The sequence below is a fragment of the Copadichromis virginalis genome, linkage group LG6, assembly GCF_057382275.1.
Source record: "Copadichromis virginalis isolate Kocher_CV1m ecotype Utaka linkage group LG6, C_Virginalis_male_GT1.1, whole genome shotgun sequence".
Classification (NCBI taxonomy): domain Eukaryota; kingdom Metazoa; phylum Chordata; class Actinopteri; order Cichliformes; family Cichlidae; genus Copadichromis; species Copadichromis virginalis.
This window is the reverse complement of record NC_140623.1, coordinates 39,306,073-39,332,347: the sequence shown is the minus strand read 5'-3', so window position 1 is coordinate 39,332,347 and position 26,275 is coordinate 39,306,073. Positions and strand designations below refer to the sequence as shown.

Here is a 26,275-nt window from a genome sequence, read left to right as displayed (position 1 = left end):
TTTATTACTTAGTAAATACTGATATCTATGACTAGCTAGTTTATTGTGATGGTGCTTTGTTTTCTCTATTATTATGTTGCTCTTTGTTGTTTGCTGTCTCCTCTGTTTGTTTTTGTTTGTTTGTTTTTTTTTTTTTTCTCCATACAGGTGACCCAGGAGTTTTTTTTTCTTTCTCTCTCTTCCCCCCCCTTCTCACCGTCTCTTCTCCCCTTTGGGTTTTCTTTCTTTCTCTCCCCCTCTCTCTCTCATTCATTCCCCCTGTCCTATTTATTAAAAAAAAAAAAAAAAAAAAAAAAAAAATGACAAAGGATGAACTGAAGCTCTGCCATCACGTAATGTCGCATACTGCTGTTTCTGATGTCATTTAGGAAGAAAAAAAAAAAAAAAAAAGGAAAAAAAAACAAAAAAAAAACTCATCATTCAGCAGACAAGGAGGGGGGAGGAAAAAATGGGACGTTTAAAAAGCACGAGATAGTGCTGGTGTCACTTCCATCAGTGTTTCTGTTGCCATTTCATGAGTTTTATTATTTCTCAGCACCTCCAGCATTGCACTGCAGCCGAGCTTATCAGCTGACTTAAAATTAACCTAACTAGCAAGATGAGGAGAGTTGCTGTTGCTACATTATTGGACTTGAGGCAGCCTTAGTGAATAAAGGAAGGAGATGATGATGAAATGAACTGTCTAAACATCTTTCTCATATGAAGCCGTGCAAAACGTTCACTCGTTCTTTGTTCTCAGGGTGACACTTCTTTGTTCTATGTGAAAGAGCCGCGTCCTGCTGACAATCAGAGGAAAGGTAGCGGCACCCGCTGCACAGCGCTGCGATGCAGATCATATGACTATGTGAAATGTTAATAAATAACAACATACTATTTGTGTGTTGTTATAATCGTCAACGTCCTGGAGGACTGATTATTCCTTTTGTGCAAAGTCTCTTTTTTGTGCAAGTGTCTTTTTACCACAGTGCTGGTGGTCATTAGGAAAGGAAAATTCAGGTCTGGGCAGCAGCTCAACCTGTCAAAGTGTGCTTGTGAAAGTGAACTACTGTAAGCTTGTAGCAAAAAAGAAAAAATGAAATGGTTTTAATGAACTGTATGTAATTTGTTTCCATTTTAAGTAATGACTAATGATTTAAATAGAATGCAGCACAAACTGCAACATTTTATTCTGGGTCTGTGTGAATGTTATTATTGTGGCTATTTATACGACACAGGCTTATGGCTTTTAGCCAGGGAGCCTATTTTTTTTTTACTGTATTTTCTTTAGAAGACAACAGCTCATAGGTCGGGTACCAGAGAGCTCAGCTCATATCTGCTGCTGTTGTGTCAGCAGTGCTGTACAAACTGTAAAAAGCATCCAGCCTTTGCTGCTGTTCCCCCTCTGTGAAATCGTGCCCAGCCGGCAGACAAACATGCCTCCAGCCGGCGCCCACCCTTTCTCCCCCTTGTTGTGAGACTTCTCAGCAGCTGGTGGTGTCCAGCAGCTGCTTGGCCACGGCAGCCTCTTCCTTTTCTGAGTTGGTCCTCTTAACGTGTGCGACCTTGGATGTTGCTCTCTGCCTGTGTTTGACATTAAACACATCCCACTTCTCCGGCAGCAGGCCCTTGTTGAAAATGATGGACGCCAACAATGAAACAAGGAGAATAGACATTAGAGAGATGAGCATGATGGCGGTACGGAAGGGAAAGTACTGGGTTAGCTTTCCCTCCTTGTCCAGCCGGCAGCCGGGGAACTGGATGGCTGGTGGGAGGCCAATGAGGGGCTCGCCGCTCAGGATCCTCATGACGAGCCCCATTATGTAGCCCACGATGGCGCCGTAACCGTTGGAGACCTTGAAGAAGAGGATGCAGACCAGCTGAGGGAACATTATGGTGTAGGACATGTCCACGCCGACAAGCCAGAACACCAGGACGCTACTGTCCAGGAAGGTGAGGCCGGTGCCAGCCAGACCCACGACCACCACGGAGATACGGATGACCCACTGCATCTCACAGTCTGAAGCCTGAAGGAGCAGAGGAAATGACAAGACAGACAAACAGAGTTAAATAATACATTACATAAACATGCAGCTTGTTGAGCCCTCCAAGGTGAAGAGATGCTGTATATCTAAGCCACTGTGCGAGACGCCAGCAGTGAACAGTCTCACTGTAGGAAACACTGGGTGTAGTTGAAATAATGAAACAGGTCGTTGCTTTCAAATAATTCTTTCTGCACAGTTAAGAACTTTTTTTCATGCTGTCTGTTTCTTTAAATGTTAATGTAAATGAAATGATTATTACAGCTTAAGCACAGATATCCTGCATAAATGGCTGCACATTGTGTTTCATGTCTTTTAAAAGGAAATTGATGATTAATCCTGGTGAATCATCATTTGTATCTCCACAGTATGCCAGAAAATTAAATCTCTTATGAAGTGAAATTGCCACCGGCACATGAAAAACAATGTTTTACGTCAACCAGTAACAGTGTTTTATCTACGCTGACCGTTATGGTGATGACAGTTCAAAATGGGGGGATGTTTTTAACATCTGAGAAGCATAAATGACGACAGTTTGCTGAATTAAAGTCGGCAAATTCAGCAAAACCAAAAGATGGTGAGCACTACAGCTGCTGATCTATGACTAACAAGATGGCATTGTCAGTTGAATTAACGAAGCCTCCTTATTGGATGATTCATCAGCATTACCGCAGTTGTCCATACCACTGGGATGATTCATTTAGGAACAAAGTGTTCTTGAGCAGCAGACGCTGACACGCCTTTTCTGGAAGATCATATTTGATCCCTAATGGAACTTTTCCTTCACATAAACAAAAATGGCATTGCATTACACCTGAAGGTGGCAGCACAATGGACCTTCAGACCAGGATCAAGTAGTAATAGGACACTGCAAACTGGTGCTGTGGTGTCGTCTCACAGTAAGAAGGTTCTAAGTTTAAATATCCCCACCACCTCTGTGCAAGGGTGAGGTTTCCTGCATAGTACAAAACCACATGCTTGTTTGGTAAACCGTCCACGGTTGATATGATGCTACGATGGCTCCATTTGCAATGACCTGGAGTTAAGATAGGTAGTTAAAAGAAAAGGATGCACAGACATTATAATGCTGCCTCAATGCAACAGAGCAGAACACACTGCTGCTTTTACAATCTGATTAGTGCTGCTAAAAACACTCACCTGCTTCCTGATGATGTTCTTGTAGATATTTGAGGAGAACAATGAGGCAGAGGATAGCAGGGCCGAGTCCATGGAGGACATGACAGCGGCAGCTACAGCCCCAATGCCAATGACAGAGACGTAGGGGGGTGTGAGGTACTGCAGAGCGATGGGGAGGATGGATCCTGCCTGGTCGCGCTCGTACGGGGTGGGCAATCCATAAGAGGTTGAGTTCCAATCTAGCAGGAAGCAGGCGAGATCAAATTTCCACATTAAGGGGATGGACACAATCATATCAGTAAGAAATATGTGCTAAGGCGAAAAGCTGATGAAGGAATTTTCCACAGGTGCAAGTTTAGAGGCTTTACCTGTAGATGCAGCCACGGCCCCGATCAGGACTGAGGGGATACCGAGCACCAGGCAGCAGGCCGAAGAGGCGAAGCAGGTCACTTGAGCCTGGGTGTAAGATGAGGAGGACAGGATCCTTTGGTAGAACGCCTGGTAGGCCAAACCGCCCAGAGCCTGGCACAAACACACACACAGTTCAGACACGATGACAGGAATCGGCTTGGAGTGTGAAACAGGACAAGATCAATCCTGCAGTGAAGCCACTGCTGTTATTCTTGGCCAAGTTTAAACAATGTTGAGTACCATTTCCACGTGTGGCATTCACACTCACCAGCAGCATGAAGTCATCGAACCACTTGCCAGCCTCATCGAGCTCCACGGTGCCGACCCAAGGAGCCTGGAAAGTTGCGTTGTATGCAGTCAGCGAGATGTCCACAGAGTGAGGGTTGGTCATCATGAAAGGGACGCACACCCACTGTTTACACAAGCAAGAACACAGATGATCTGATTATTAGCTCAGCAGGGGATATTTTTCATCAGACACTGAGGACGTCAACACTTTTTATTGACTGTTTTTATTCTGAGTGAAATACAGTCAACTAAAAACAGTCAATTCATTTGCTGTTCTGGACATTCTTAATCACATAAAATCTTCTCTGTCTGCAGACTTAAATGGTTTAACGTCTAAGTCAACACAGACCCTGGATACTGTAGCTCCTGTGAAAACTAAGGTCTCTAATCAGAAGTATTTGACTCTGTGGTATAATTCTCAAACACGTACCCTAAAGCAGATGACTCGTAATCTGGAGAGGAAATGGCGTGTCACAAATTTAGAGGATCATCATTTAGCCTGGAGAAAAAGTTTGCTGCTTTATAAGAAAGCCAGAACATCTTATTATTCATCACTGATTGAAGAAAATAAGAACAACCCCAGGTTTCTCTTCAGCACTGTAGCCAGGCTGACAAAAAGTCAAAGCTCTTTTGAGCCAACCATCCCTTTAACGTTAACTAGTAATGACTTCATGAACTTCTTCACAAATAAAATTTTTATCATTAGAGAAAAAATTACCAGTAACCATCCCACAGATGTAATATCATCTACAGCTACTGTTAGTACCATTGATGTTAAGTTAGACTCTTTTTCTCCAATTGATCTTTCTGAGTTAACTTCAATAATTACTTCCTCCAAACCTTCAACGTGTCTTTTAGACCCCATTCCTACAAAACTGTTCAAAGAAGTCCTGCCATTAATTAATTCTTCGATCTTAAATATGATCAACCTATCTCTAATAATCGGCTATGTACCACAGGCCTTCAAGCTGGCTGTAGTTAAACCTTTACTCAAAAAGCCATCTCTAGACCCAGCAGTCTTAGCTAATTATAGGCCAATCTCCAACCTTCCTTTCATATCAAAAATCCTTGAAAGAGTAGTTGTCAAACAGCTAACAGATCATCTGCAGAGGAATGGCTTATTTGAAGAGTTTCAGTCAGGTTTCAGAGCTCATCACAGCACAGAAACAGCTTTAGTGAAGGTTACAAATGATCTTCTTATGGCCTCTGACAGTGGACTCATCTCTGTGCTTGTCCTGCTAGACCTTAGTGCAGCATTCGATACTGTCAACCATAATATCCTATTAGAGCGATTAGAACATGCTGTAGGTATTACAGGTACTGCACTGCAGTGGTTTGTATCATATCTATCTAATAGACTCCAATTTGTTCATGTAAATGGAGAGTCCTCTTCACACACTGAGGTTAATTATGGAGTTCCACAGGGTTCAGTGCTAGGACCAATTCTGTTTACATTATACATGCTTCCCTTAGGCAGCATCATTAGAAGACATAGCATACATTTTCACTGCTATGCCGATGACACCCAGCTCTATCTGTCCATGAAGCCAGATAACACACACCAATTAGTTAAACTGCAGGAATGTCTTAAAGACATAAAGACCTGGATGGCCGCTAACTTTCTGCTTCTTAATTCAGATAAAACTGAGGTTATTGTACTCGGCCCTGAAAATCTTAGAAATATGGTATCTAACCAGATTCTTACTCTGGATGGCATTACCTTGGCCTCCAGTAACACTGTGAGGAACCTTGGAGTCATTTTTGACCAGGACATGTCCTTCAACGCACATATTAAACAAATATGTAAGACTGCTTTCTTTCATTTGCGCAACATCTCTAAAATTAGAAATATCCTGTCTCAGAGTGACGCTGAAAAACTAGTTCATGCATTTATTACTTCCAGGCTGGACTACTGTAATTCATTATTATCAGGATGTCCAAAAAACTCACTGAAAAGCCTTCAGCTAATCCAAAATGCTGCAGCAAGAGTACTGACAGGGACTAGAAAGAGAGAGCAGATTTCTCCTGTTTTGGCTTCCCTTCATTGGCTTCCTGTTAAATCCAGAATTGAATTCAAAATCCTGCTCCTCACATACAAGGTCTTAAATAATCAGGCCCCATCTTATCTTAATGACCTTGTAGTACCATATCACCCTTTTAGAGCACTTCGCTCTCGCTCTGCAGGCCTACTTGTTGTTCCTAGAGTATTTAAAAGTAGAATGGGAGGGAGAGCCTTCAGTTTTCAGGCCCCTCTTCTGTGGAACCAGCTTCCAGTTTGGATTCGGGAGACAGACACTATGTCTACTTTCAAGATTAGGCTTAAAACTTTCCTTTTTGCTAAAGCATATAGTTAGGGCTGGACCAGGTGATCCTGAATCCTCCCTTAGTTATGCTGCAATAGACGTAGGCTGCCGGGGGATTCCCATGATGCATTGAGTTTTTCCTTTCCAGTCACCTTTCTCACTCACTATGTATTAATAGACCTCTCTGCATTGAATCATATCTGTTATTAACCTCTGTCTCTCTTCCACAGCATGTCTTTTATCCTGTCTTCCTTCTCTCACCCCAACCGGTCGCAGCAGATGGCCGCCCCTCCCTGAGCCTGGTTCTGCCGGAGGTTTCTTCCTGTTAAAAGGGAGTTTTTCCTTCCCACTGTCGCCAAAGTGCTTGCTCATAGGGGGTCATATGATTGTTGGGTTTTTCTCTGTATCTATGAAGCGCCTTGAGGCGACTTTTGTTGTGATTTGGCGCTATATAAATAAAATTGAATTGAATTGAATTGAAAGACCCGAAGTTCTTTGTAGAATGGAAAATTCTGTAACCTCTGAAAACACCACCGGCAGCAGAAGATTATGTGATATTAAGATCAAAGAACAGATATTAAATGACTCGTGACGGAAGCCTACTCATCAGTTTCTAAACTTTTAAGCTTAATCAGCATTTAGGGAAAAGGTTTCAGGTCCATTTTTTGCTCATTTCCAGCTGTAGAATTGCTCGACTAACAACTAGCATGCTGGTGCCACGAGGGCTGCCAGTTGTCCTTAAGTTGCCGTTGAACAAATGTGGAGATCTACCATTGCAAAGGTAGAGAATAACAACTTTTGGGGGTGTGACGTGGAGTCTTAGCGTGCAGACAGAGCCTTGACAAACATGGGGCTTCCCAACGGTGGTACATGAACGCGCCTACATAGCAGCCTTTTAGCAGTTGACAGCTGTAACATCAACAATCTTATTTGCTTATGTGGATGGCAGCCATTTTGAAAACTGAGTGATGGAAATTTCAAATAAGCTACTGAAACCAGAGCCTGGTTTAATAGCACCAGTTTGCATTGTTAATAAGCTACCTGTTGACTCTATATTGAAATCTTATCCTTCTATATTCTTTCATGCAGCAGAGCGAGTAACCTGATAGGATACATGCTTAAATAATATTTGTCTCTCAGCGGGAGCCCCTGCGTTGCCATATCAGTAGACGGTTACGCACCAAGCTGATGAAGATGAGGATCAGCTGGATGACGTCTGTGTAAGCCACAGAGTAGAGCCCCCCCAGCAGTGTGTAGATTATGGCCACCACTGAGGAGATGATGATGGAGTAGACATAGGGCAGGTCCAGGATCACGCTCATGGTTCCGCCTGGAACAACAGAGCAGAGCGATGAGCATCGGAGGACTGACGGACACTCGGGTGCAGATGAGTGTATCTATGTTTACATGCAGCTTCTCACTTTCGTTGTTTAATTAGATGGTTTTAGGTTCTCAGTCTCTAAATACGCTCTCTCACACACCACATCCACTCTTATTTTAAGTTCTAATGAGAAACATTGTCTGGTTATACTGTTCACATATAGAGATGCAGTATTAACACATTACTCATAAGAGCAACATTACATGTGTAGCCGTTTAACTCAGTTACGCATAAGCATGGGTGACTTTGGTTTAAACCTTATGTTAAGCAACGCTACAACATAAAAGTGATGATGACAAAACTAACAAAAACCATAGAGGAACACAAAAGAAAGCAGCCTATTGATTGTGACTCCACTATGTTCAGGTTCACCCTCTTGTTTGGGCGAGTTAGCACCCTTTGTAATATTGATGTTTCATTTAAAAGAAAAACATTAAAGACAGAGGTGTGGAGAAGTGTGTTCTAGTGTGAAACAAGTGTAAAAAAAAGGAATGAAACAAGTACATTTAAATAGGTGAGTAAAAAAAAAAAAAGAGAGAGATCTTGTTACTCAAACAAGACAAGCAAAAACATCACTACCTTCACCGTCTCCTCTGCCACATTGCCAGGGTCCCCCCAGCCGCAGCCTGCAGCCACACCACAACAATGCCCTTAAACAGAGAAGTGTCAGATCGGCACCATCCACCCCGCTGACCTTTCACCCCACCCACATTACAGCTACCTGACCACCCCGTCTCAACTTCCCCACTAGCTTTGCATCATTATGAACTGAGACATGAACGCTTTAGATTGACCTTTAACCCTGTTTGTGTATTTTATTGTAATATGATCCATTTCTCTGACTTTATCAGGTTCTTATTGGAAAATGTAAACGACTGGACTAGGTGTCAACTATCTAAGACCTTGTGGCCCTGCAAAGGAAGGTTTGTTATACAGGTGTTCATTTTATTTTGCACTTAGGCTTCATTTAACGTTTTAGCGTTAACTCTGAAACTGTCTGACACTTCTGTGATGGGTGGGACATGATGCAGCACAGTCACTGCATCGTAAATAATTCCTGGATGGCCTGTTTTCCAGATATAGTATCAGAGCTCTTATGCGTTCTGTGCTGAACTGTGCCTTTCCCCTCAATGCTAAATTTAGGAATAGGAAAGGTGGAATGAGAACCAGGGGCCTCTGGGGCTTAATGAACAGCACCAGGGATGGACAGGGGCAAAGAGCATCCCAAACACCCCCCAGGTTGTTATTAGATCCTTGTCCCACTTACAAACCTCAAACATGTGTGCATGCACACACGCACACACGCACACACACACACAGGCACCCCCCCCTTCCAAACTGTCCTGTTCCACATTTCTTCTTGGCAGAAATTGGACCGTGACAGTGCCGTTGATACTCCACTGCTAAGTGACAGCACATCGAAAGCATTTTTTTTTAGTTAAGTACCCACCCACACACACACACACACACACACACACACGCACGCACGCACGCACGCACGCACGCACGCACGCACGCACGCACGCACACACACACACACACACACAAAGAGGCACACGCTCAAGCATAAAGCAGCTCGGTTTATGCTATACATACACACATACAGTCACTCAGCAACATCGCCCTCAGCAATATCAGGTGTTTGTGTGTGCGCATGTGATGCGTGCACATCAGGGAGGTTTGCATAACATTTCCAAAAAAACACTGGTGGACGTTGTTACACTGACATGTTAAGGAGGGGTGTCCCCTGATTCTATATCAGTTTGTAGGTTTGAAAAAAAAAAAAAAGAGTCCCAGGAGCATTCCCGCCTCCCCACCAGTCCTTTTATGGAGCACTGGCACAGCTTAAAGTGACTCAAACAAATCTCATTAGATTTCACTGCTTCTCTTTAAATCTTTAAACTACACACAGGCATTAAACTTTAATTCAGCATGTAACATTTACCCGTTAGTCACAACTGGCACAAACTTTGGAAAATGTCTCTAATGAAACAGCAATCTGATTGGAATAATTGATCACCTTTCACAATCAAAAGGCTGCTCGATGTCTAACCCCCTTTTCAAATAACACTGGAAAAGAAAACAACGTTAAAAAACACAAAGGAAAACATTATACACACACAAAGGCGCGCAAACACGCACACACTTTTGCCTCTTCGCAAACACCCATGCACATACACACTTGCGTTCACCATCTCAGCACGTACCACACACACATACACACGACACCATCAAAACAGTGTTAACAATGTTACCAAACAAGCAGGTTAAATAAGTCACACCATTCCCATTACTTTACGAACATTTCAAAGTAAATTCAATCCATCATCAAACCTTGTATGTGAACTTTTACTCTTTAAAAACAAACAAACAAACAAAGAGACCCTACCAGCAGGAGTGGTGAGATTTTAGATCATATGACTGATAGAAATAGAATTGTTACCTAAACATGAGTGATAATACAAAGATCCACATTAATCTTCAAATAAGTCAGGTGAACACTATGTAACAACAATAACCCAGAGCTGCAATTATTTTTAGTCACTCATCCTCATTGTGCCTATAATAAGGGACAACATTTGTCTTTGCAGTGCCGCTAGGATGACCTCACAGCCGTGCACGAGAGCAGCGTACTTGGTTCGCTCTACATCGTTTCGTTTTTTTCGTCTTTTTGACACGGACTATTAGCAACACTGGTGTTTACATTTTTTAGGCTATTAATCCTTCATTTTAGACAAGGCTTTATTTACAGCCAGCAATCAGGATGTTTACAAATGTTGCTAGCAGATACCTGTTGTAGCTAATTATTCAAGCTAAACGAGTTAGTCTGACTTTAAACTGAGTTGTATAGCTAACTAGATTATAACTAACATGCATGCTGGTGCTAAAGTAGCATAAATAAACTGAGAAATGCTCTGTTCAGATCTTGCAGGGTATAAATAGCTGGTCCTTCTAAAAAAGGAATAGTTGTTTTAAAAATGCAAAGCTTATCAACTTGTTTTTTTGAGATGCTAACGTATCGTCTTCTGTTAACTTTAAAACAATTGCGAACCTCAAAATCGATCCAAGAGCAGGACAAAGTGATAAGATTACTCTACCCAAAGTAGTGTACCTTATAATTCTATTGTTTGTGTGTTTTTTGTGTTTTTCACCCATTCTTTAAACTTCTTTAAGCTACGTTAACAGCTGGTGAAGAAGTTACAAGCCAGCGACTGTTTACAAAGTTGGCTGTTCACTGACAACTTTTGTTTGCAGTTTTCTTATAGCATTGTTTTCTTCACCTGCTTCCTTCCTCTGAATTATTTACAGCATTCAAGCTGTTTGCCAAAAAAGCATCCACTATCAGTATCCTGCTGTTTTTTCTTTTTTTACCATATACTCTATTGGTTGCACAATTATGTGCGTACACATTATGTTGCCAGACCTTTTATAAAGTGTGAAGTAACTTACCCAGGCTGACAAGTGTGCGTGCCACCCACAGCACGTCTGCAACCAGTGCAGGAAAGATCAGTGCACTTGCAAGGACATTCCCATACTTCTTTTGGAAAGGATCCATCATTGTCACATACTTGTTCTCTCTCATTGGCTTGGCAAAGAAAAAGCCACCTGCAGGAGGAGGAAAGGGATTTAGCAACACATCTGATTACCTCCTTGAAAATGTTGTCAAGTTTAGGATACATCGTTTACATATATCTTTCATTAACGAGAGAGAAAGGAAGCGATTTAGTGGCCGAGTGAAAGAATGAACGCTTTTGAACAATAGAAAAAAACAAGTTCTCCCTCCAGATAGCATAATAAACACCTTCAGACAAACCCATGGGGCCATAAGGCCAACAATGAGGCATGTTGTATTTCCTGATAAGAGGCTCCAGTTCACATTACTCTCACGATCTGTGGGCTATTGTGAAAGAGGTGCCCGAGTGCCGATGACTGAACATGTCACAAATGTTTATGGATGCCGGATGCCCTGCTGAGTTTGTCAATTTGGTGAATTCACAAGAAGGCAACCCAAGCTTAGGGGTAAACTCATCTGTTTGCACCTGTTGCCTCCAGTTAAAATCCTAAACTGATTTACTACAGTACTATTTTTAACACGAGCAACACTTTTATTGGTGCAGTCAAACGGGGTCTGCGGGAAAGGGAGTTGCACGGACGGCGGTCAGTAACACTTCTGCTGCAGACAGACACTCATTTTATTAATGCATTTTACACACTATGGATAACTTAAGGTGATTATGGTTAAAATACTAAACCTATAGCTGCTCACATCTCTATCATATTTCCATAGTTCTCTCATAGATTTCAGTTTAGACTGACTTCCTCTAACAATAGCACCTCTCGTACCCAAAGGTCATTGTACCACAGGACCTTCATTAGCTCCTCCTGGGTGTAAAATGAAGCATACAAATGTTGAACTTTCTTCTTCCAAACACTGGAGGGGGCTAAGCTGTGTTGTTAGGCTCATTAAAGCTGACATCAACTTTTTGTTTCTATTTAAAAGTCCACCCCTGGAATGTGAGGATAACAAGCACCAATCCGACCTGCACAGTTGCATCCAATCAAATGAAGCCTGAACTAAAATCATGTAAAAAATACCTGCATGACTAAATGGACACGCTTCTATTCTAATCGACCCAGAGCGTGCTTTGAGTGCTTTGTACTTGCATTGCACACGTCCTGCTGTGGCTCTCTTTGTTCTTGTTTCATAAGTGGGTTCCACTCACCTAAGAAGAAGGTCAGGACATAGGGCACAGGCATGAGTGCCCAAACTGCGCCTAGTGTTGGGTTGTATGTTGCTTCAGCTATACCCAGGATGAAGCCTCCACCAACCCATGTAGCTGCGGATGAAGAAAAACAACTCACTTGTCTTATTCATGTACCACTTTCAAAGATCAAAATTTAGTGCACTATACAAAAGACTCAGTGTATATATATTAGTGTATATATATTCACACCATCTGACTGCCTTACCAGTAAGTGTGAAGATACCAACTAGTAAGTTGATATTGCGTCCAGCCAGTAGAGTTATCTCCATGCCGTCTCCTGTGCATTTTTTCTCCTCCTTTTTGGAACGCAAGGATGCCCAGATGCCCGTGCCCAAGATGAGCAGGTAAAACAGCGCCATCACCACCAGGCCTGGTATATTGAGAGCCATCTTGAACTACTTTTGTGTCCTGTAGAGAGACATCAGAGGCTGGTGAAAAACTGAGTCGCCAACTGCTTCAAAAGGAAACATGCAGATGCTGCTTGCAGGTCTTTTAATTGTAAAATACAAATAAATCACATCTAATTCTCTTTTTTGTATAAATAAATATTTGCAGGACTGTAGCGCAAGGAAGATGGGGGAGGAGCCACGTTTGCATACATTTAAAAGTCACCTGAGAAGAATCTGATAAAAACGTGCATTCATAATGTGCAGGAAGAAATTAAGCACAATGAAAAGAAAACAGAAGGATATGTTTGTATTAATGAAACCTGAGCAAAGTGCAAAGAAACTATATGCCTCTTTAAAAAAGCAAAAAAAGGTTAGAGTTTAAAAAACCCCCAAAAACATAAGAAAGGAGCAGTAGCATCTGAGGGCCTGGGTCTTGGTGCAAAAGGGGGGGTAATAAGAGGCAAGGGGCATGAAGGATGAAGAGTCAAAGAGGTGAAAGGGGTCTCACCATAACACTCGGCAGCACTGATGAAGATGGTGGACAGATGTTGTCCCCCGTCTTCAGTGGTTGAGTAGCCTGAATTTCAGCCCCAAACATTGGGAAGTGAACACATCTGAGAGCCACATTAATACGTGTGTGTGTGTGTGTGTGTGTGTGTGTGTGTGTGTGTGTGTGTGTGTGTGTGTGTGTGTGTGCAGTTACTGTGAGAGGGCATTGCACCGAAGCCTTCTTTGAAAAAAATTAAAAACGGACTCTCACTCATAGACGCGCTAAAGTTTTATTATTGAACACATCACAGTAAAGCAGTAATGTTTCTTATTATAAACCAACTCCTTTATTTTAAACACAGCCAGTTCATTGGTTAAAAGTTTTTCATTCAGAAATAATTGGTTTAAAAAAAAAAGAAGCCTACATACACACATGAGAGAATATGTAAGAGGAAAAAAAAAGAATTTTGGTGCGAGTTAAAGCTGAAAAAATAATTTCTTTTAGGAAAATGTGTTTACATGGAAGCATGGAAGGAATGAGCGAGGTGGAGACGGGCTGTGCGGGCTACTGGCTCGCTGCCAGAGTCCACTAAAGCCTCAAAAGCACACTGACACAGCCCATGTGTTTTATTCCTCCTGTTGTTCGAGTGTGCGCGTTTGTACACACTGTTATTGCCTATATATAGCAAACATAGCTGGGTTCAAACTGCATCATTGCTACATTAAAGTGCTCATATTTTCTATGCAAAGCTGTAAAGGTTTAAAGAGAACAGAGGGCTGCAAACACAACCCTGAATAATCTGAGTCGGTGCCTCTGTACTGTGTGAGGAACACCAGGCTAGAAATACAACTCTTTCTGGCAAAACAAATGTCTTATGAGTTCTTATGAGGGGCCGTACAAGCCAAAATTCATTCTTTCACTCTCACACACATACATTCTTCTTTCACACACATATACTTTCACTCTCGATAAGTGTACACAAAGAGTTGAGCGCGCATGGGCAGGAATGTTGAGAGCGCAAATACAAAAACTGAGCGAGAGGGGCTGCTATTGTGTGTGTGTGTCTGTGTGGATAATAGCAAAAACTGAAATACATTTTTTGCACGCAGCAATGAATTTTGTTCACTCAAATTCAGCTTTTCTTCGCTCAATATAAATTTCTGCTCAAAATGCAACACTTGCACCTGCAAATATTTTTTTTATGTGCGCTCAGAATAGTGGCACAAAAATAACGCCATAAAAGACTGCCCCACGCCAGTCGAACTCCGTGTAGCTACATGGCTTGTTGAAGCTACCCGGGTGTTAGCTGGTCTAAAAAGTTCCCTCATCTCACTTTCCACCGTGCTGTGGGTAACACTGGGTGCAGTTGAGCCCGTCCCATCTCAATCAAGTGACGAGGACAACGATGTGACCGTTTCAGGAGATGATAAAATATTTCTTAACACCCTGATAGCTTGCTGAAGAACTCGAGTTTCTTCTCTCCCCTCCATGCTGTCAGACACTTGAAAGTGACCCGCGCGTGCTTCTCAGCCAATCACAGCGGTACAGACACCCAGCCTTCCGTTTCCATTAAACTCCTTCTGTTTCCACTATACTCTTTCATTCACATACATTATTCTCTTGCATACATATATTTTCTTCAGACATGTATGCATTCTCTTCTTACATACATATATTATTTGTGAGATTAAATGCATATTGAATGCATGTAAATGAGAGCAAAATGTAGGAATGCATAAATGAAAATGCATGTATTTTAGAGTGCAAATTTGTAAATATGTACATTAAAATACATGTATAAGAGAGCACAATATTGCAATGTGTGTGTTAAATATGTGTAAACATGAGAATAAAAATATCTAAATATAAAAATTAAAATAAAACTATGTGAGAGTGAAAGTATATGTGTGTGAATGAAGAATGTATGTGTGTGAGAGTGAAAGAATGAAGTTTGGCTTGTACGGCCCCTCATATTGTATGACTAACATTCAGCATGCAATAAACCTAAAACATCTGCACCATAACTAGTGAAGTTTGTTTGTAGGTACTGAGCAGCATCTCAATTTGCTTAGAATTCTGTCCTTGGACATGTATGGGGTTTTATATGACTGTTTTCATATTGGGTGAAATGGAATTTGGGAAGATTTATACTAGTTAATCCTTTTCCTTAAAAAGCCAATTTTAACTGACCAGACTATTTTCTCAACCGGCTCTTTTCCTCTCAATCAGAGCATGCAAGACATTTCACAGACCGGTGAGAGGTTTGGAGTCCCTCTTTCCGAATATATGTTTACTGACCTACTTTAGAGTTGAAAAGCATCCCAGTATGTCTGCCTTGCTTACTACACAGACTTTCGTTGCCCTCTGAATATCGTGCCCCTACGGACTTGGCCAGTGACGTGGATCGTCTGCCTTTTCTTAGCAAGACCGGCCACTCTCATGTTACAGACCTCTCTGGTCCAAATGCAAAAGCAAAAATTCATTATTTCACATATTTACACTTTTCACATTGACATAATTCACTCTGTTTCCTTTTTTTTGTTCACTGTTGAAAGCATGGACACAACACCAGCTGACTTTAGCTCGTATTTGATCCTGGATCACACTAAAATGATGTCCAACTGAAAGGATGCCAAGATATGTGTGCTGTAGGCAACTCCCAACCAGGCAACTAAACTCTATTAAGTAAGAGGCAACAAAAAACCAGCTGGCTTTCTTTTAATAACTCCTGACAGGTCAGCTTACGCAGCACACAGTCACATGCATTTCTTTCATTTTGCTGTCATAATATGTAACTAAAGCTCTAATAATAGCTGCTGAGCAGCATCCACTGCCCATATGTCGGATGCTACTTGCATGTTTAGGGTCTGTATCCATACATGGACCAATAGATACTGTTGGTCTGCAATTCATTTGCTGGCTTAATTTAACTTCACATTAACTTGACATGTGTTCCCAGTCCGCTTTGCTTAAGCAGTGGACTTGGAGCATGGTTTAAGTGCAATGCGCCACTTTTGGTGCAAAGAGGGACTACTTATTCCTATTTGTACATCTTCCAGGAGCTCTGGAGTGAAGTAATAGCTGTCTAATAGTTGGAAATGCAAAACTATTCCAACCACAGCAATTCCCTTCAAACAAGCTGTAGGGAATTGTTGCATTTCCTTGCACTGAAGTCCAAGCTCACGAAAGCCTGGACTTTAGAGTACCTACTCTGCAGAAGATAAAGTAAAAACCTCTAAAACTTTTAGGAACCACATTGGTCCTTAGATCCTCTGGTGCAGATAAAGAAAAAAAAAAGCGGTACCACCTCCAACGATTACTAGAACCAGGAAATTAGCATTGTTGCCCCACAGCCAGAAGGTCCTGAGTTCAATTCCACCATCAGGCCAGGGACTTTCTGTGTGGACTTTGTGTTCTCCTCGTGTTTGTGTGGGTTCTCTCCGGGTACTACTGCTTCCTCCCATAGTGGGGACTAAATTGCCCATGAGTGTGAATGGTTGTTTTTTTTAATGTGGCAGACTGGTGATCTGTCCAGGGTGCACCCTGCCTCTCACTCCCTGCCACCCTGAAAAGGATAAGCGGAAGAGAATGGATGGATGAACTTAGAAAAATAAAAATTAAATATTAAATCCTTCAGACTGCAAACTGGTCTCTCTGTCACTATTATCGTATTACATAGGCTAAACATTCATTTATCATTGGCTTGAATACTTTCAAGGCAAGGTCTATAGAGAAGCCTATTACTTTCATGCCTCATTGAGAAATCACTCTAATGACCCTTTTCACACAATGAACGGTATTCATCATTTTATATCGGCATCGAGCCCTTCTGCTATAAATGTCACGTCAGCAGGCTGCCGACTCATCACTGGTAATTTTCCATTACTGTTGCTACCTGGTCTAAGTGTGAATACAGCGCAGACATGAGTGTTACTGTAAGGTGACCTTGAGGGTCTGAAAGGCGCCTATAAATAAAATGTATTATTATTATTATTATTATTATTATTATTATTATTAGGGCCTGTAGCTGTCAGTGCAGTGTATCTATACACACATTAATCTGTTATTAGTTTACATACAACACAATCACATCTTCAAAGTTGGATGTACTTTGTAGTCGTGTTTTCTCTTCTTTATGGTGCAAACCAAAAGCAGAAAAGAAATCCACTTACAAGTCACCAAAAATTCCCATTTGATTAGTGTCAGCTTACAGAAATACAGAAAGAAGCGTTAAACAGATGAACCTCTGTGCTGCTGAACAGCGTTTTAAAAACACAAATTTCCGTTCAACGTTATTTTATGTCTCATTTCAACTAAATTAAAATGACACAACTTTTTAAATTTAGTTGTCACACAGCAGAAAACAACAACAACAAACATTTAACACTCACAGCAGATTTACTGCAGGTCGGGCATCTCACGATACATCAGCGCTTTGCCGTGAGCTAAATGCAGCGGGTTCAGCTGACAGAGAGCAGACCTGTTGCTGCCTTTTTTTCTTTCTGTTTTTATGTTTTGTTTGGGGTTTTTTTTTGGTCCAACATTGTTTTACATTCTCATGTGCAGACGCCTGTCACAGTGGCATTTTTCGCATGCCTCCGCCTTCCGTCCCCATGGCAGACACCAATACACGCATCTAATTTGTCAGCCTCTCAGTACTTTTCCGTCACACTGGCTCTCCAGCGCGCTCTGGGTTTGCAGCCTTTCGCTCCTACGTCCCCACCCCCGTGTGACTTTGTGATGCTGAGCGAGAGAGTGCTTACGGATATTACCGGCGTAAAATTATTTATCTTAAAGGCGGATACAGCGCTTAGAATGCAGCTGCAAAGTAATATCAGAACACAGACGTGGCATGAGGCTCAAGAGTCAATCCAGCGAGGACAACTTTGACTGAGATAATTAGGAACAACTTGGATGATTAAAGGCTTAGAGGAAGAGAAGACAGGGAAGACCAAATAAGTAAAATTGCACGTAATGCGGACTGCCTATTAAAGCAGCCCACACACATCGTTATTACAGTATAAATCCCCATAACACTTTCTTCTATGAAACACCACATCAGCATTAAAAATTCATTCAAAGTCATCACACTCTGACACTACACTAGAACCGGGCATCGTTCCAGTTTCTGCCACTTCTCTATTTCGCGATCAAACACACTAGAAAATTGCAGCTTAGAGATATGCTTCATCAGTCACACAAAACAAACCAGAGAGCCAATTTGGCTCTGCAGCGGAGGTCCTCGGTGCTATTTCTAGGCACCGGCATGCACTCCACTAAGTGTGCCCCAACTTGACTGAGTTTGAACAACTTTACAAACAGTCTGCACGTGGACTGGACACGGACACAATAACATGTGGAATTTTAGGTGATGTCAAAAAGTCTTCAGAAAGTAACACAAGGTGGCAACAAAGAAAAACAAAATACACATGCGAGCATATTCAGTGACTGAATACATACCTGAAGTGCACAGTACGACTCAGTTATAGTGATGAAGAGGGAACAGAGGCGTTTCTCACAGACCAGGTGTTAAACTCAGTCCAGGATGACACTAGTCCACAGTGCTGAGGGAATGAGAGACTACCAGAAAATGTAACGAAAGTTCTTTTAAATGAAAGTAAACAAAAATCTATCTGAAAAAAAGAAGCTGAGAAGAAAGAGGTGAGTCAGAGATGATGTTCAAAGAGAGGCTAGGGCCACCACAGAAGGATGGAAGTCTAGAATCAGCAGCCAGACTTCCCCTGATTTTAAAGCTCACGGGGTGGGAGGGGTTAGGCACAACACACAGGAGAGGGAAGCTGCCGCTAGTGCTACCTGATTGGCGACTTGGCCCCCTGGTTCTGTCTGCAGCCAATTAGTAGTGCTCAGAATCTAGGGGCAGAGCAGACCCCTCCTTAGCTTTGGCCCACATGAGGATGGTTTTGGGTGTGGGTTGGCACTGCCACATCCAGATGCTCATTATGGCTTATTAACCCCCCCCCCCCCACACACACACCCCTTTACCCCTCACTGACTACCCCCCCCCAACCCTTCTCAAAAACTTTATCATCTCCCATCCACTTCTCCTTTTCTGTCTCTAACTGTATCTGTCTGCCACCTACCTGCAGCCAAGGCAGCTGTGCACCCAGCCTGATGGATGCAGTACCAGGATCCTCTCTGTCCTTCAACATGAAGACAAATATAACCTCTGTCTGTGTGCTGTTTTTCCCTCTCTCTTTGGTTTCATTGGTGTGCTAATGTGTGCCCAGTACTTTTATAAAGTAGTGCTTGTTCTGTCCCATATGTTTTAGTTTATCAAGTAATTAGTAAAAAAAAATGCTGGTGTGTTTTCAGACTGCTTTCACATATTCTCACATCAGTGGTGGAAGCAGAAACGATTTCACATTCAATAAACCTGATATATGTCTGGATTCTTGTCATGTTTTACAGCAGGGGTGGTGGAACTCCAGGCCTCAAGGGCCGGTGTCCTGCAGGTTTTAGATGTGTCCTCGATCCAACACAGCTGACTCAAATGGCTAAATTATGTCCTCAACATGTCTTAAAGTTCTCCAGAGGCCTGGTAATGAACTAACTGTTTGATTCAGATGTGTTGACCCAGGGTGAGATCTAAAACTTGCAGGACACCGGCCCTTAAGGCCTGGAGTTCCCCACCCCTGTTTTACAGGAACTCTGCAGAAAGGGTGATGGCAGCTAGTCATCGTTCTCCAGAGTAAACAAATATATTATGTGGAAACCTCCCTCACATGAATATGAACTTTTTAAAATCACAACTGTGCCATTACAGCCTAATTCAGATGTCTGTATGAGCATAGATTGTTAAACTACAAAATAGCATCATTTTTTCACACCCAATGAAAAGAGAAAAAAAAACCCTTCCTCATTGAGGAAGCGAAAAAAGAAATCTCATTTTTTACTACAGGACGTTTCAGTAAAACTACGTTTTTTGTCCTTCTTTGCTTTGTCACTCTTGGATTCAAATCAACAAAGACCAGCTGTACATGTCTGCGGTGACACTGTGCCTTTACGAGTCTTCCCCCTTCCATCCTGGAAGTTCAGTAACTCTTTGAATGTGTCGCTGCATGCAAATGCACAGTCACCATGCCTTGATACTGCCTTACATGCCGGTTTAGATCAGACTTGACTGATCCCCCACAGGGCAAATTAAAATTTTCCCCTGGCTCAAGGAAGGAAAGAGACGGAGAGAACACTGTATGCACCCACCACTTAAATATGACATGCAGCAGTAATATACACATAGTTTGTAGATTATTGTGAAGGAAACTTAATACACTGTTTCTGATCACAAAGACTTTGCACTTCAGACTCATTTAAACCCTTTTCATTCATAATCGAGATCCAGAATCCACAGATCTGTTGCTCGAATTTTATTTTGTAAGATTTATTTTCTGCTTTTTAGGCCCTTATTTAACATGATAGTGTAGAACAGATATGAGGGTGGGGGTAGAGAGCCAGAGTGGATGAATGACACAGCAAATGTCCTGAGGCAGACTCAAACACAGGCTGCTATAGTTCACACCAAAACTTTGCATTTATTTTTAACATTCAGTTCTTGCTAACCAGGTAGCCACAGCTCTTCTTGTCCTGTGTTTTCCTACTGGCAGGTATAACACAGGGTGCTGTTGTCCTGTCCTGGAGTCTTTAGCACCTAACTCTGCCATCTCAGACCACAGCTGGACATGGTAATACTCGTGCTCTGGAGTGCATACACCACCTTCTGCTCAGTTACAAATCCATTTTTTGTAGAGTGTAAAATCACAGTATTGGTATACACTCACTCTCTTAACCTTTAATTTATAGATCTTCACTTCTGTGGGCCTGAAGTGATCGTCCATCCATCTATGATCTAACAGATGTCCTTTTCCAGTTCCTCCTTCGGGATTCCCAGGCCAGATGAGATTATGAGATATTTTTTTTGGTCAAGGCCTGACCTCCGCTTGCTTTCAAGCTTCCCTTGAGACTGGATCTGGGGTTGTCACTTTTCAGTAAGGGTATCCAGCACTAGGGATGGGTACCGGTATCCGGTGCCATTATGGCACGGTTCTGACATAAACGGTAGTAACCAGACCGAAAAGCAGCGCACATTTTGGTGCTTTTTTTTTCCTGAGATGTCGTACACTTTGGATTCTAGCCAATCATTTTACCTTTGCAAGTGTAGTAGGCGGGCCCAGGTACGTACGTTCTTTTAGAGCAGAGCTACAGATTAAAAATGCCCAAGGCGAAGTGGTCAAAAGTCTAGCTGTACTTCACAGCAAAAGATGCAAATTCAGCAGCCTGCAACAAGTGCTTTAAGGTGATACTGTGCAAAGGAGGTAACTCCTCGAATCTGATGAAACACCTGGCAACGCATAGCGTTTTTTTAAAAGCTGAGAAATGTACTGTATTTGATAGCTTGCTGCAAGACCGAGCACCGAGCACATCTACTGCGGGTGTGGTGCCTGTTATCATACTCGGAGTTAGCAACATCCCCCAAGAACCCGAAGAGTAGAGTCCTGGCCCCTAGCCCTGCCAGTGTAGCAGAAATGATGACGGATGATGATGGCAGCAGCAGCAGCAGTTATTAAATTAACGCATGTAAGGTGAACTAGCAAACACCGTCGTAGTTACATGCAGCTGTCTTCTTGTTTGATAGAGTGATACGATATATGCCCTATAGCTGCAGAAAAGGCTAACATTGTTAGAAAAAAAACAGCTAAACATGAGAGGTTTTAGGACAAAGTTTGTGTTTTCCATTGTTTAAGCACCAGTTCGAGCACCATTTAAGCACCGGCACCGTTTCAAAAGTACCGGTTTGGCACCAGTATCGGATAAAACCTAAACGATACCCATCCCTATCCAGCACCAAAACTTTCTACTTCATTAGTTTTTTAAATTTTTAAATTTCATGTCTGTTTCCTCCCCCGAGAATAATCTGTGTCAGGAGAATCTGGCAGGCCCTATTGGCTCAGACAACACAGCTCCCACATCACATGGACATGTAAATCCCTCCACCATGATACGGTGGCGATTCACTGTGGGGAGGGGGGATAGGGGGAAAAATTGCCACTCCCCCAAGCTCACCCCCGCAACCCCGAGTATGATGGCTCCATTGTGTTAAATAAACATGATCCTTGCTGTGTTGTCAGGGCGCTAATGGTGTGAAATGAATCTGTGTCTGGTTGATATGGAAACAGCAGGGAGTACAAGTTTGATGTGGTTGAATATTAAAATCCTTTCTATTGTTTCATCAGGTGAGAACTTAGAGCCATTAGTATGAATTTGGAGTTGGGCTCCCTGGGGTACACAGTCTTCTGTATTGCAGCAACCTTAAGGTAGTTTTCCGTAGGACTGGAACTTTCTGCAGACAAAAGAGATAGAATTAAATTTTTGAGTCGCAGTAATGGCGAGCAAACAGCTGCTAGCTTACCTGCTGTTGACAGTGAGTAAATACCTAAACTATTAGGGGACAGACTGAAGTGTTTCTAGGGCTAAGTCAAGGCTGTCAACCTTTGTGCAAACTGTGATTTAATGATTTAAATGCAAAATCATGTATGCATATATAAACTGTACCTACAAATGAGCAATGCAGTAAATGCAACACCAAAGTGCCTTATATATGCATTCCTTTAATATCCAGCAGGGGCGACTCCTGTTATAATGACCATTCTACAGAGATCTGTGGGAAAATGGCCCATGGCTTCCTCGTTCTATGCATTAGGTTTTCTACAGATTACGACCCCCATTAGAGCTGTAATAAAGGAGGGTAAACGTTCTCATTGGCAAATATGAGTGTACAGTTTCCTTCAGTTTCAGTTGCCTCACCATTCACACTGGGTAAGTCCACCATTCATGGACAGTTGAGAGTGACCTGCTTGCAGACTCAAGCCTCTAGCCCAGCTGTGAGGTGCATGACCTGAATAATGAGAGAATCAGTTTGAACATTAACATTAAGGTACATGACTTTTGACCTTTTTGGTTTTAGGCTCCAGACCTCCTGCAACACTGAAATGGGTAAGCAGTTAAGAAAAAGGATTTAGGTTTCAGGAAACAACAGCATATCAGAGGTTCTCACCCTATCTTTAAAAAATGTCTCTCAAGGCTTCAGAGCTTCTCCTTTATAAATGTTAAACTGGCTTTCACCTTCTGCACACAAAACAGTCAGAAGATCCCCATTTCCCATTTTTCAGCACTAACACTGATCCACCAACATCACAGTGAGTCTAAAAGACAGTTAGCGTGCCTTTACTTGCCAGAGGCACACACACAGCCTTCTCCCTATCACCAAGCACCTTTCATGTACATGTTGACCTTGAACTCATTCATGTTGCTCTCCAATTTCACACCCCTTACAGACATGTCAAAGATAGAGCTTTACATGGTAAAGACCCAACAGCAATACTGGTAAGCCGTGGAAAAGTTAGCTTGTTGCATGTAGGAATTTATTACACATTTACAACATCATAGCAAAGCATAGCAGCAAAATCCATCATTGAACTTATTTAAAGTAAGTGTTGCCTTTGTTTACACATGCAGCACTAACTTCATTAATCACTAATAATAAACTGTCTCCATGATGATAAGAAAACTTTATACTTTTTACGCTTTATCAAGTCTTGGGCATAGTAAACATTATTGAGTACTGTCGATTTTTTCCATCAGCACTGTGGGTATGATTGAAGTCTTGAGGACCATTAACGTAAGAGTGAGCCTTGTCTGAATGTCACCTTAAAAAAGGTTGAATTTTACTTTGGATGCCACTCCTGATGCAATCCCAAAGGGCTTTATGTCTCCTCCTTGGACAAACTATGTCTCTAAACCCTTTTCCTCATGTTTTTACTTAAATATTGTCCTCTTCAGATCTCCCACACTTGTTGCACTAAATGCTCGTTCAGGTTTCTTTTGTGGCTGTCTGTCTTCCTTGCTTTCCACACTGAAGGAAATGCTGGGCAGAAGCAATAGGCCAATTTCCAAAGCAGGAACTATCTGGTGGTTTTTAGGCAGTCTGCATGTGTATGTGTTTAACCTCCCTTGTAACCACTCTGTAGGTCCTTAAACTTGGAGAACAGTAACGTTTCAGAAGGAAGACGAAGGACAGCAACACAAATGAAAATAAAAATAAAAGTCAGGGATGGTTTGATGAGCCTCTGATGACATCCAGACAGATTTGTGTCAGAAAAAGAGCAAGAAGCACAAGGATGAGCAAAAAGGTGATTGGGGAGCTCCTCCTCCCACGTCCCCGCTCCTCAAGATGCCTATCTGTGTTCAGCAGTCAGTCATTTAAAGATTGAGAACAAGGCTGCATGCCCAGTCTTGTTCTATAGAAACAGTGTAACAGACACTTATTTGTGCACTGCAGGAAGACTACATCACATTTCATCTATGTTGTAACAGGAGGCAAAGTATGTGCACAATGCAACAGAGAGCTACAGCTTCAGACGGTTTTGCAAATTAGGTGATAAATATGTGATCAAGCCACAAGTTAAAACTCAAAAGGAAATATGATGAAAGTATAAAGTAAAAAATATCACAGATACAATTATAACATATAACTCAGGCATTCAGATATAAATAAAGGATCATGCCATACATAATAAAGATCAAAGCTCCAAGATACTAAGTCTTATTTAATGTAACAACTATTTAGAGGGCAATTTAACATCTTAACCATTACCTCTATTTAAATGAGTGGCCTCTGGTTATATTTATTCATTTAGGTTTAGCTTTTGTCCAAAGCACAGTTCAAATGAGAAACAATGTGAACTGTAGATCAAAGAGGAGCTCGACAGCAAAACATGCAGAAAATTTGAAAAGAGTACAGAATTTGAGACCTTTTTGCTTGTTATGTGATTTTTAAGAGATGTTTTTCAAAAAGATTTGTTATAAATTCAAATTTGGTTGATTTTTAAAAAAATATATTTTGTTTATTTCATCATCCCCCGGTAGATATGATGTTCTATGTTTGCATTTGTTTCACGTCACCTGTGCACAGTCACCAAAATTTGCATCTGTGAGGGAATTTTGTTTGAGTCATTACTAAATATTGACTGAAGAATCACTAAGAGGGCTGCAGGCCAGGCTTTACTGATCCAAGGTTACAATCATAATGTGATAAGATGCTTCCCTCAATAAATGTTACACAAAAATAGAGATAACATTACAAATGTGCTATGCAAGATAACTACATATGACCAAAAAGTGATCACAATTAAAGGAACAGTTCATAGTCTATTGATCTCTAATAGATTCCTGTTAAAACACCACTTCAATCATCTAACTGAGCGGAAATAAAAGCATAAACTGTAACTCCAGTGCCCGGAGCCGTGACATGTGTCACTGCTTGTTTTTCTTTCTCTCACTCTCCTCGTGTTTACCCTGGTTTTATTTTATTTAAATCACCGTGATGTCTGATCACCAAGCACACATGAGGTCACTTACAGTAAGGAGCTGCTATTAAAAGACAGGACAGGACAAACTGATAAATATATTGAACAGGACATTTGTTTTTATGGAAACTTACTCTGAAAAGAGTCATTATCATTATTTTTTTATGTGAAATTTTGAGGTATTTTCTTTATTTCTAGGTTAGTAGGCTGAATTTAGTTTGACACCTATATATATATATATATACATATATAAATAAAACACCCAGCACGCCCCTGCGGGCGGTTTATCCTTCAAGCTCGTTCCTCTACCAGAGGCCTGGGAGCTTGAGGGTCCTGCGCAGTATCTTAGCTGTTCCCAGGACTGCGCTCTTCTGGACAGAGATCTCCGATGTTGTTCCCGGGATCTGCTGGAGCCACTCGCCTAGCTTGGGAGTCACCGCACCTAGTGCTTCGATTACCACGGGGACCACCGTTACCTTCACCCTCCACATCCTCTCGAGCTCTTCTTTATCTGTATAACTGGCTGATATCAAATTCTTCACCAAATTAGTTCCTATGCACAATTTAAAATGGGTTGTAGTGTTAGATTACTTTCACTTTTTATCACACAGGTGCAGAAAACAATATGTTATTCATTATTTATTTATTGTTCCTATTATGCTTTTGGTGCATATGCAGAGGAATTTTAAACATCTGCACAACCTACACACTG

General features: G+C 41.7%; 1 protein-coding gene across 1 annotated transcript; it reads right to left on the bottom strand.

Moving 5' to 3' along the window:
* Positions 1–414: 414 nt before the first annotated feature.
* LOC146708459 (high affinity choline transporter 1-like) lies at positions 415–18,918 on the bottom strand. The gene is made up of 9 exons (XM_085460348.1): positions 18,644–18,918; positions 12,510–12,712; positions 12,263–12,376; positions 10,989–11,144; positions 7,339–7,487; positions 3,835–3,978; positions 3,524–3,677; positions 3,177–3,394; positions 415–2,003 (listed from the first exon to the last, which is right to left on the bottom strand). The coding sequence occupies exons 2-9, from the start codon at positions 12,691–12,693 to the stop codon at positions 1,461–1,463; spliced, it is 1,662 nt and encodes a 553-aa protein (XP_085316474.1). The 5' UTR covers positions 12,694–12,712; positions 18,644–18,918; the 3' UTR covers positions 415–1,460.
* Positions 18,919–26,275: the final 7,357 nt, after the last annotated feature.

Excerpts from the sequence above, each read along its gene's own strand:
- LOC146708459 (XM_085460348.1), bottom strand. The coding sequence starts at position 12,693 with ATGGCTCTCAATATACCAGGCCTGGTGGTGATGGCGCTGTTTTACCTG. Across the intron at positions 3,395-3,523 it reads GGCCGTGGCTGCATCTACAG|ATTGGAACTCAACCTCTTAT; the intron begins GTAAAGCCTCTA and ends GCTTCCTGCTAG. Across the intron at positions 2,004-3,176 it reads AGAACATCATCAGGAAGCAG|GCTTCAGACTGTGAGATGCA; the intron begins GTGAGTGTTTTT and ends CTGCTCCTTCAG.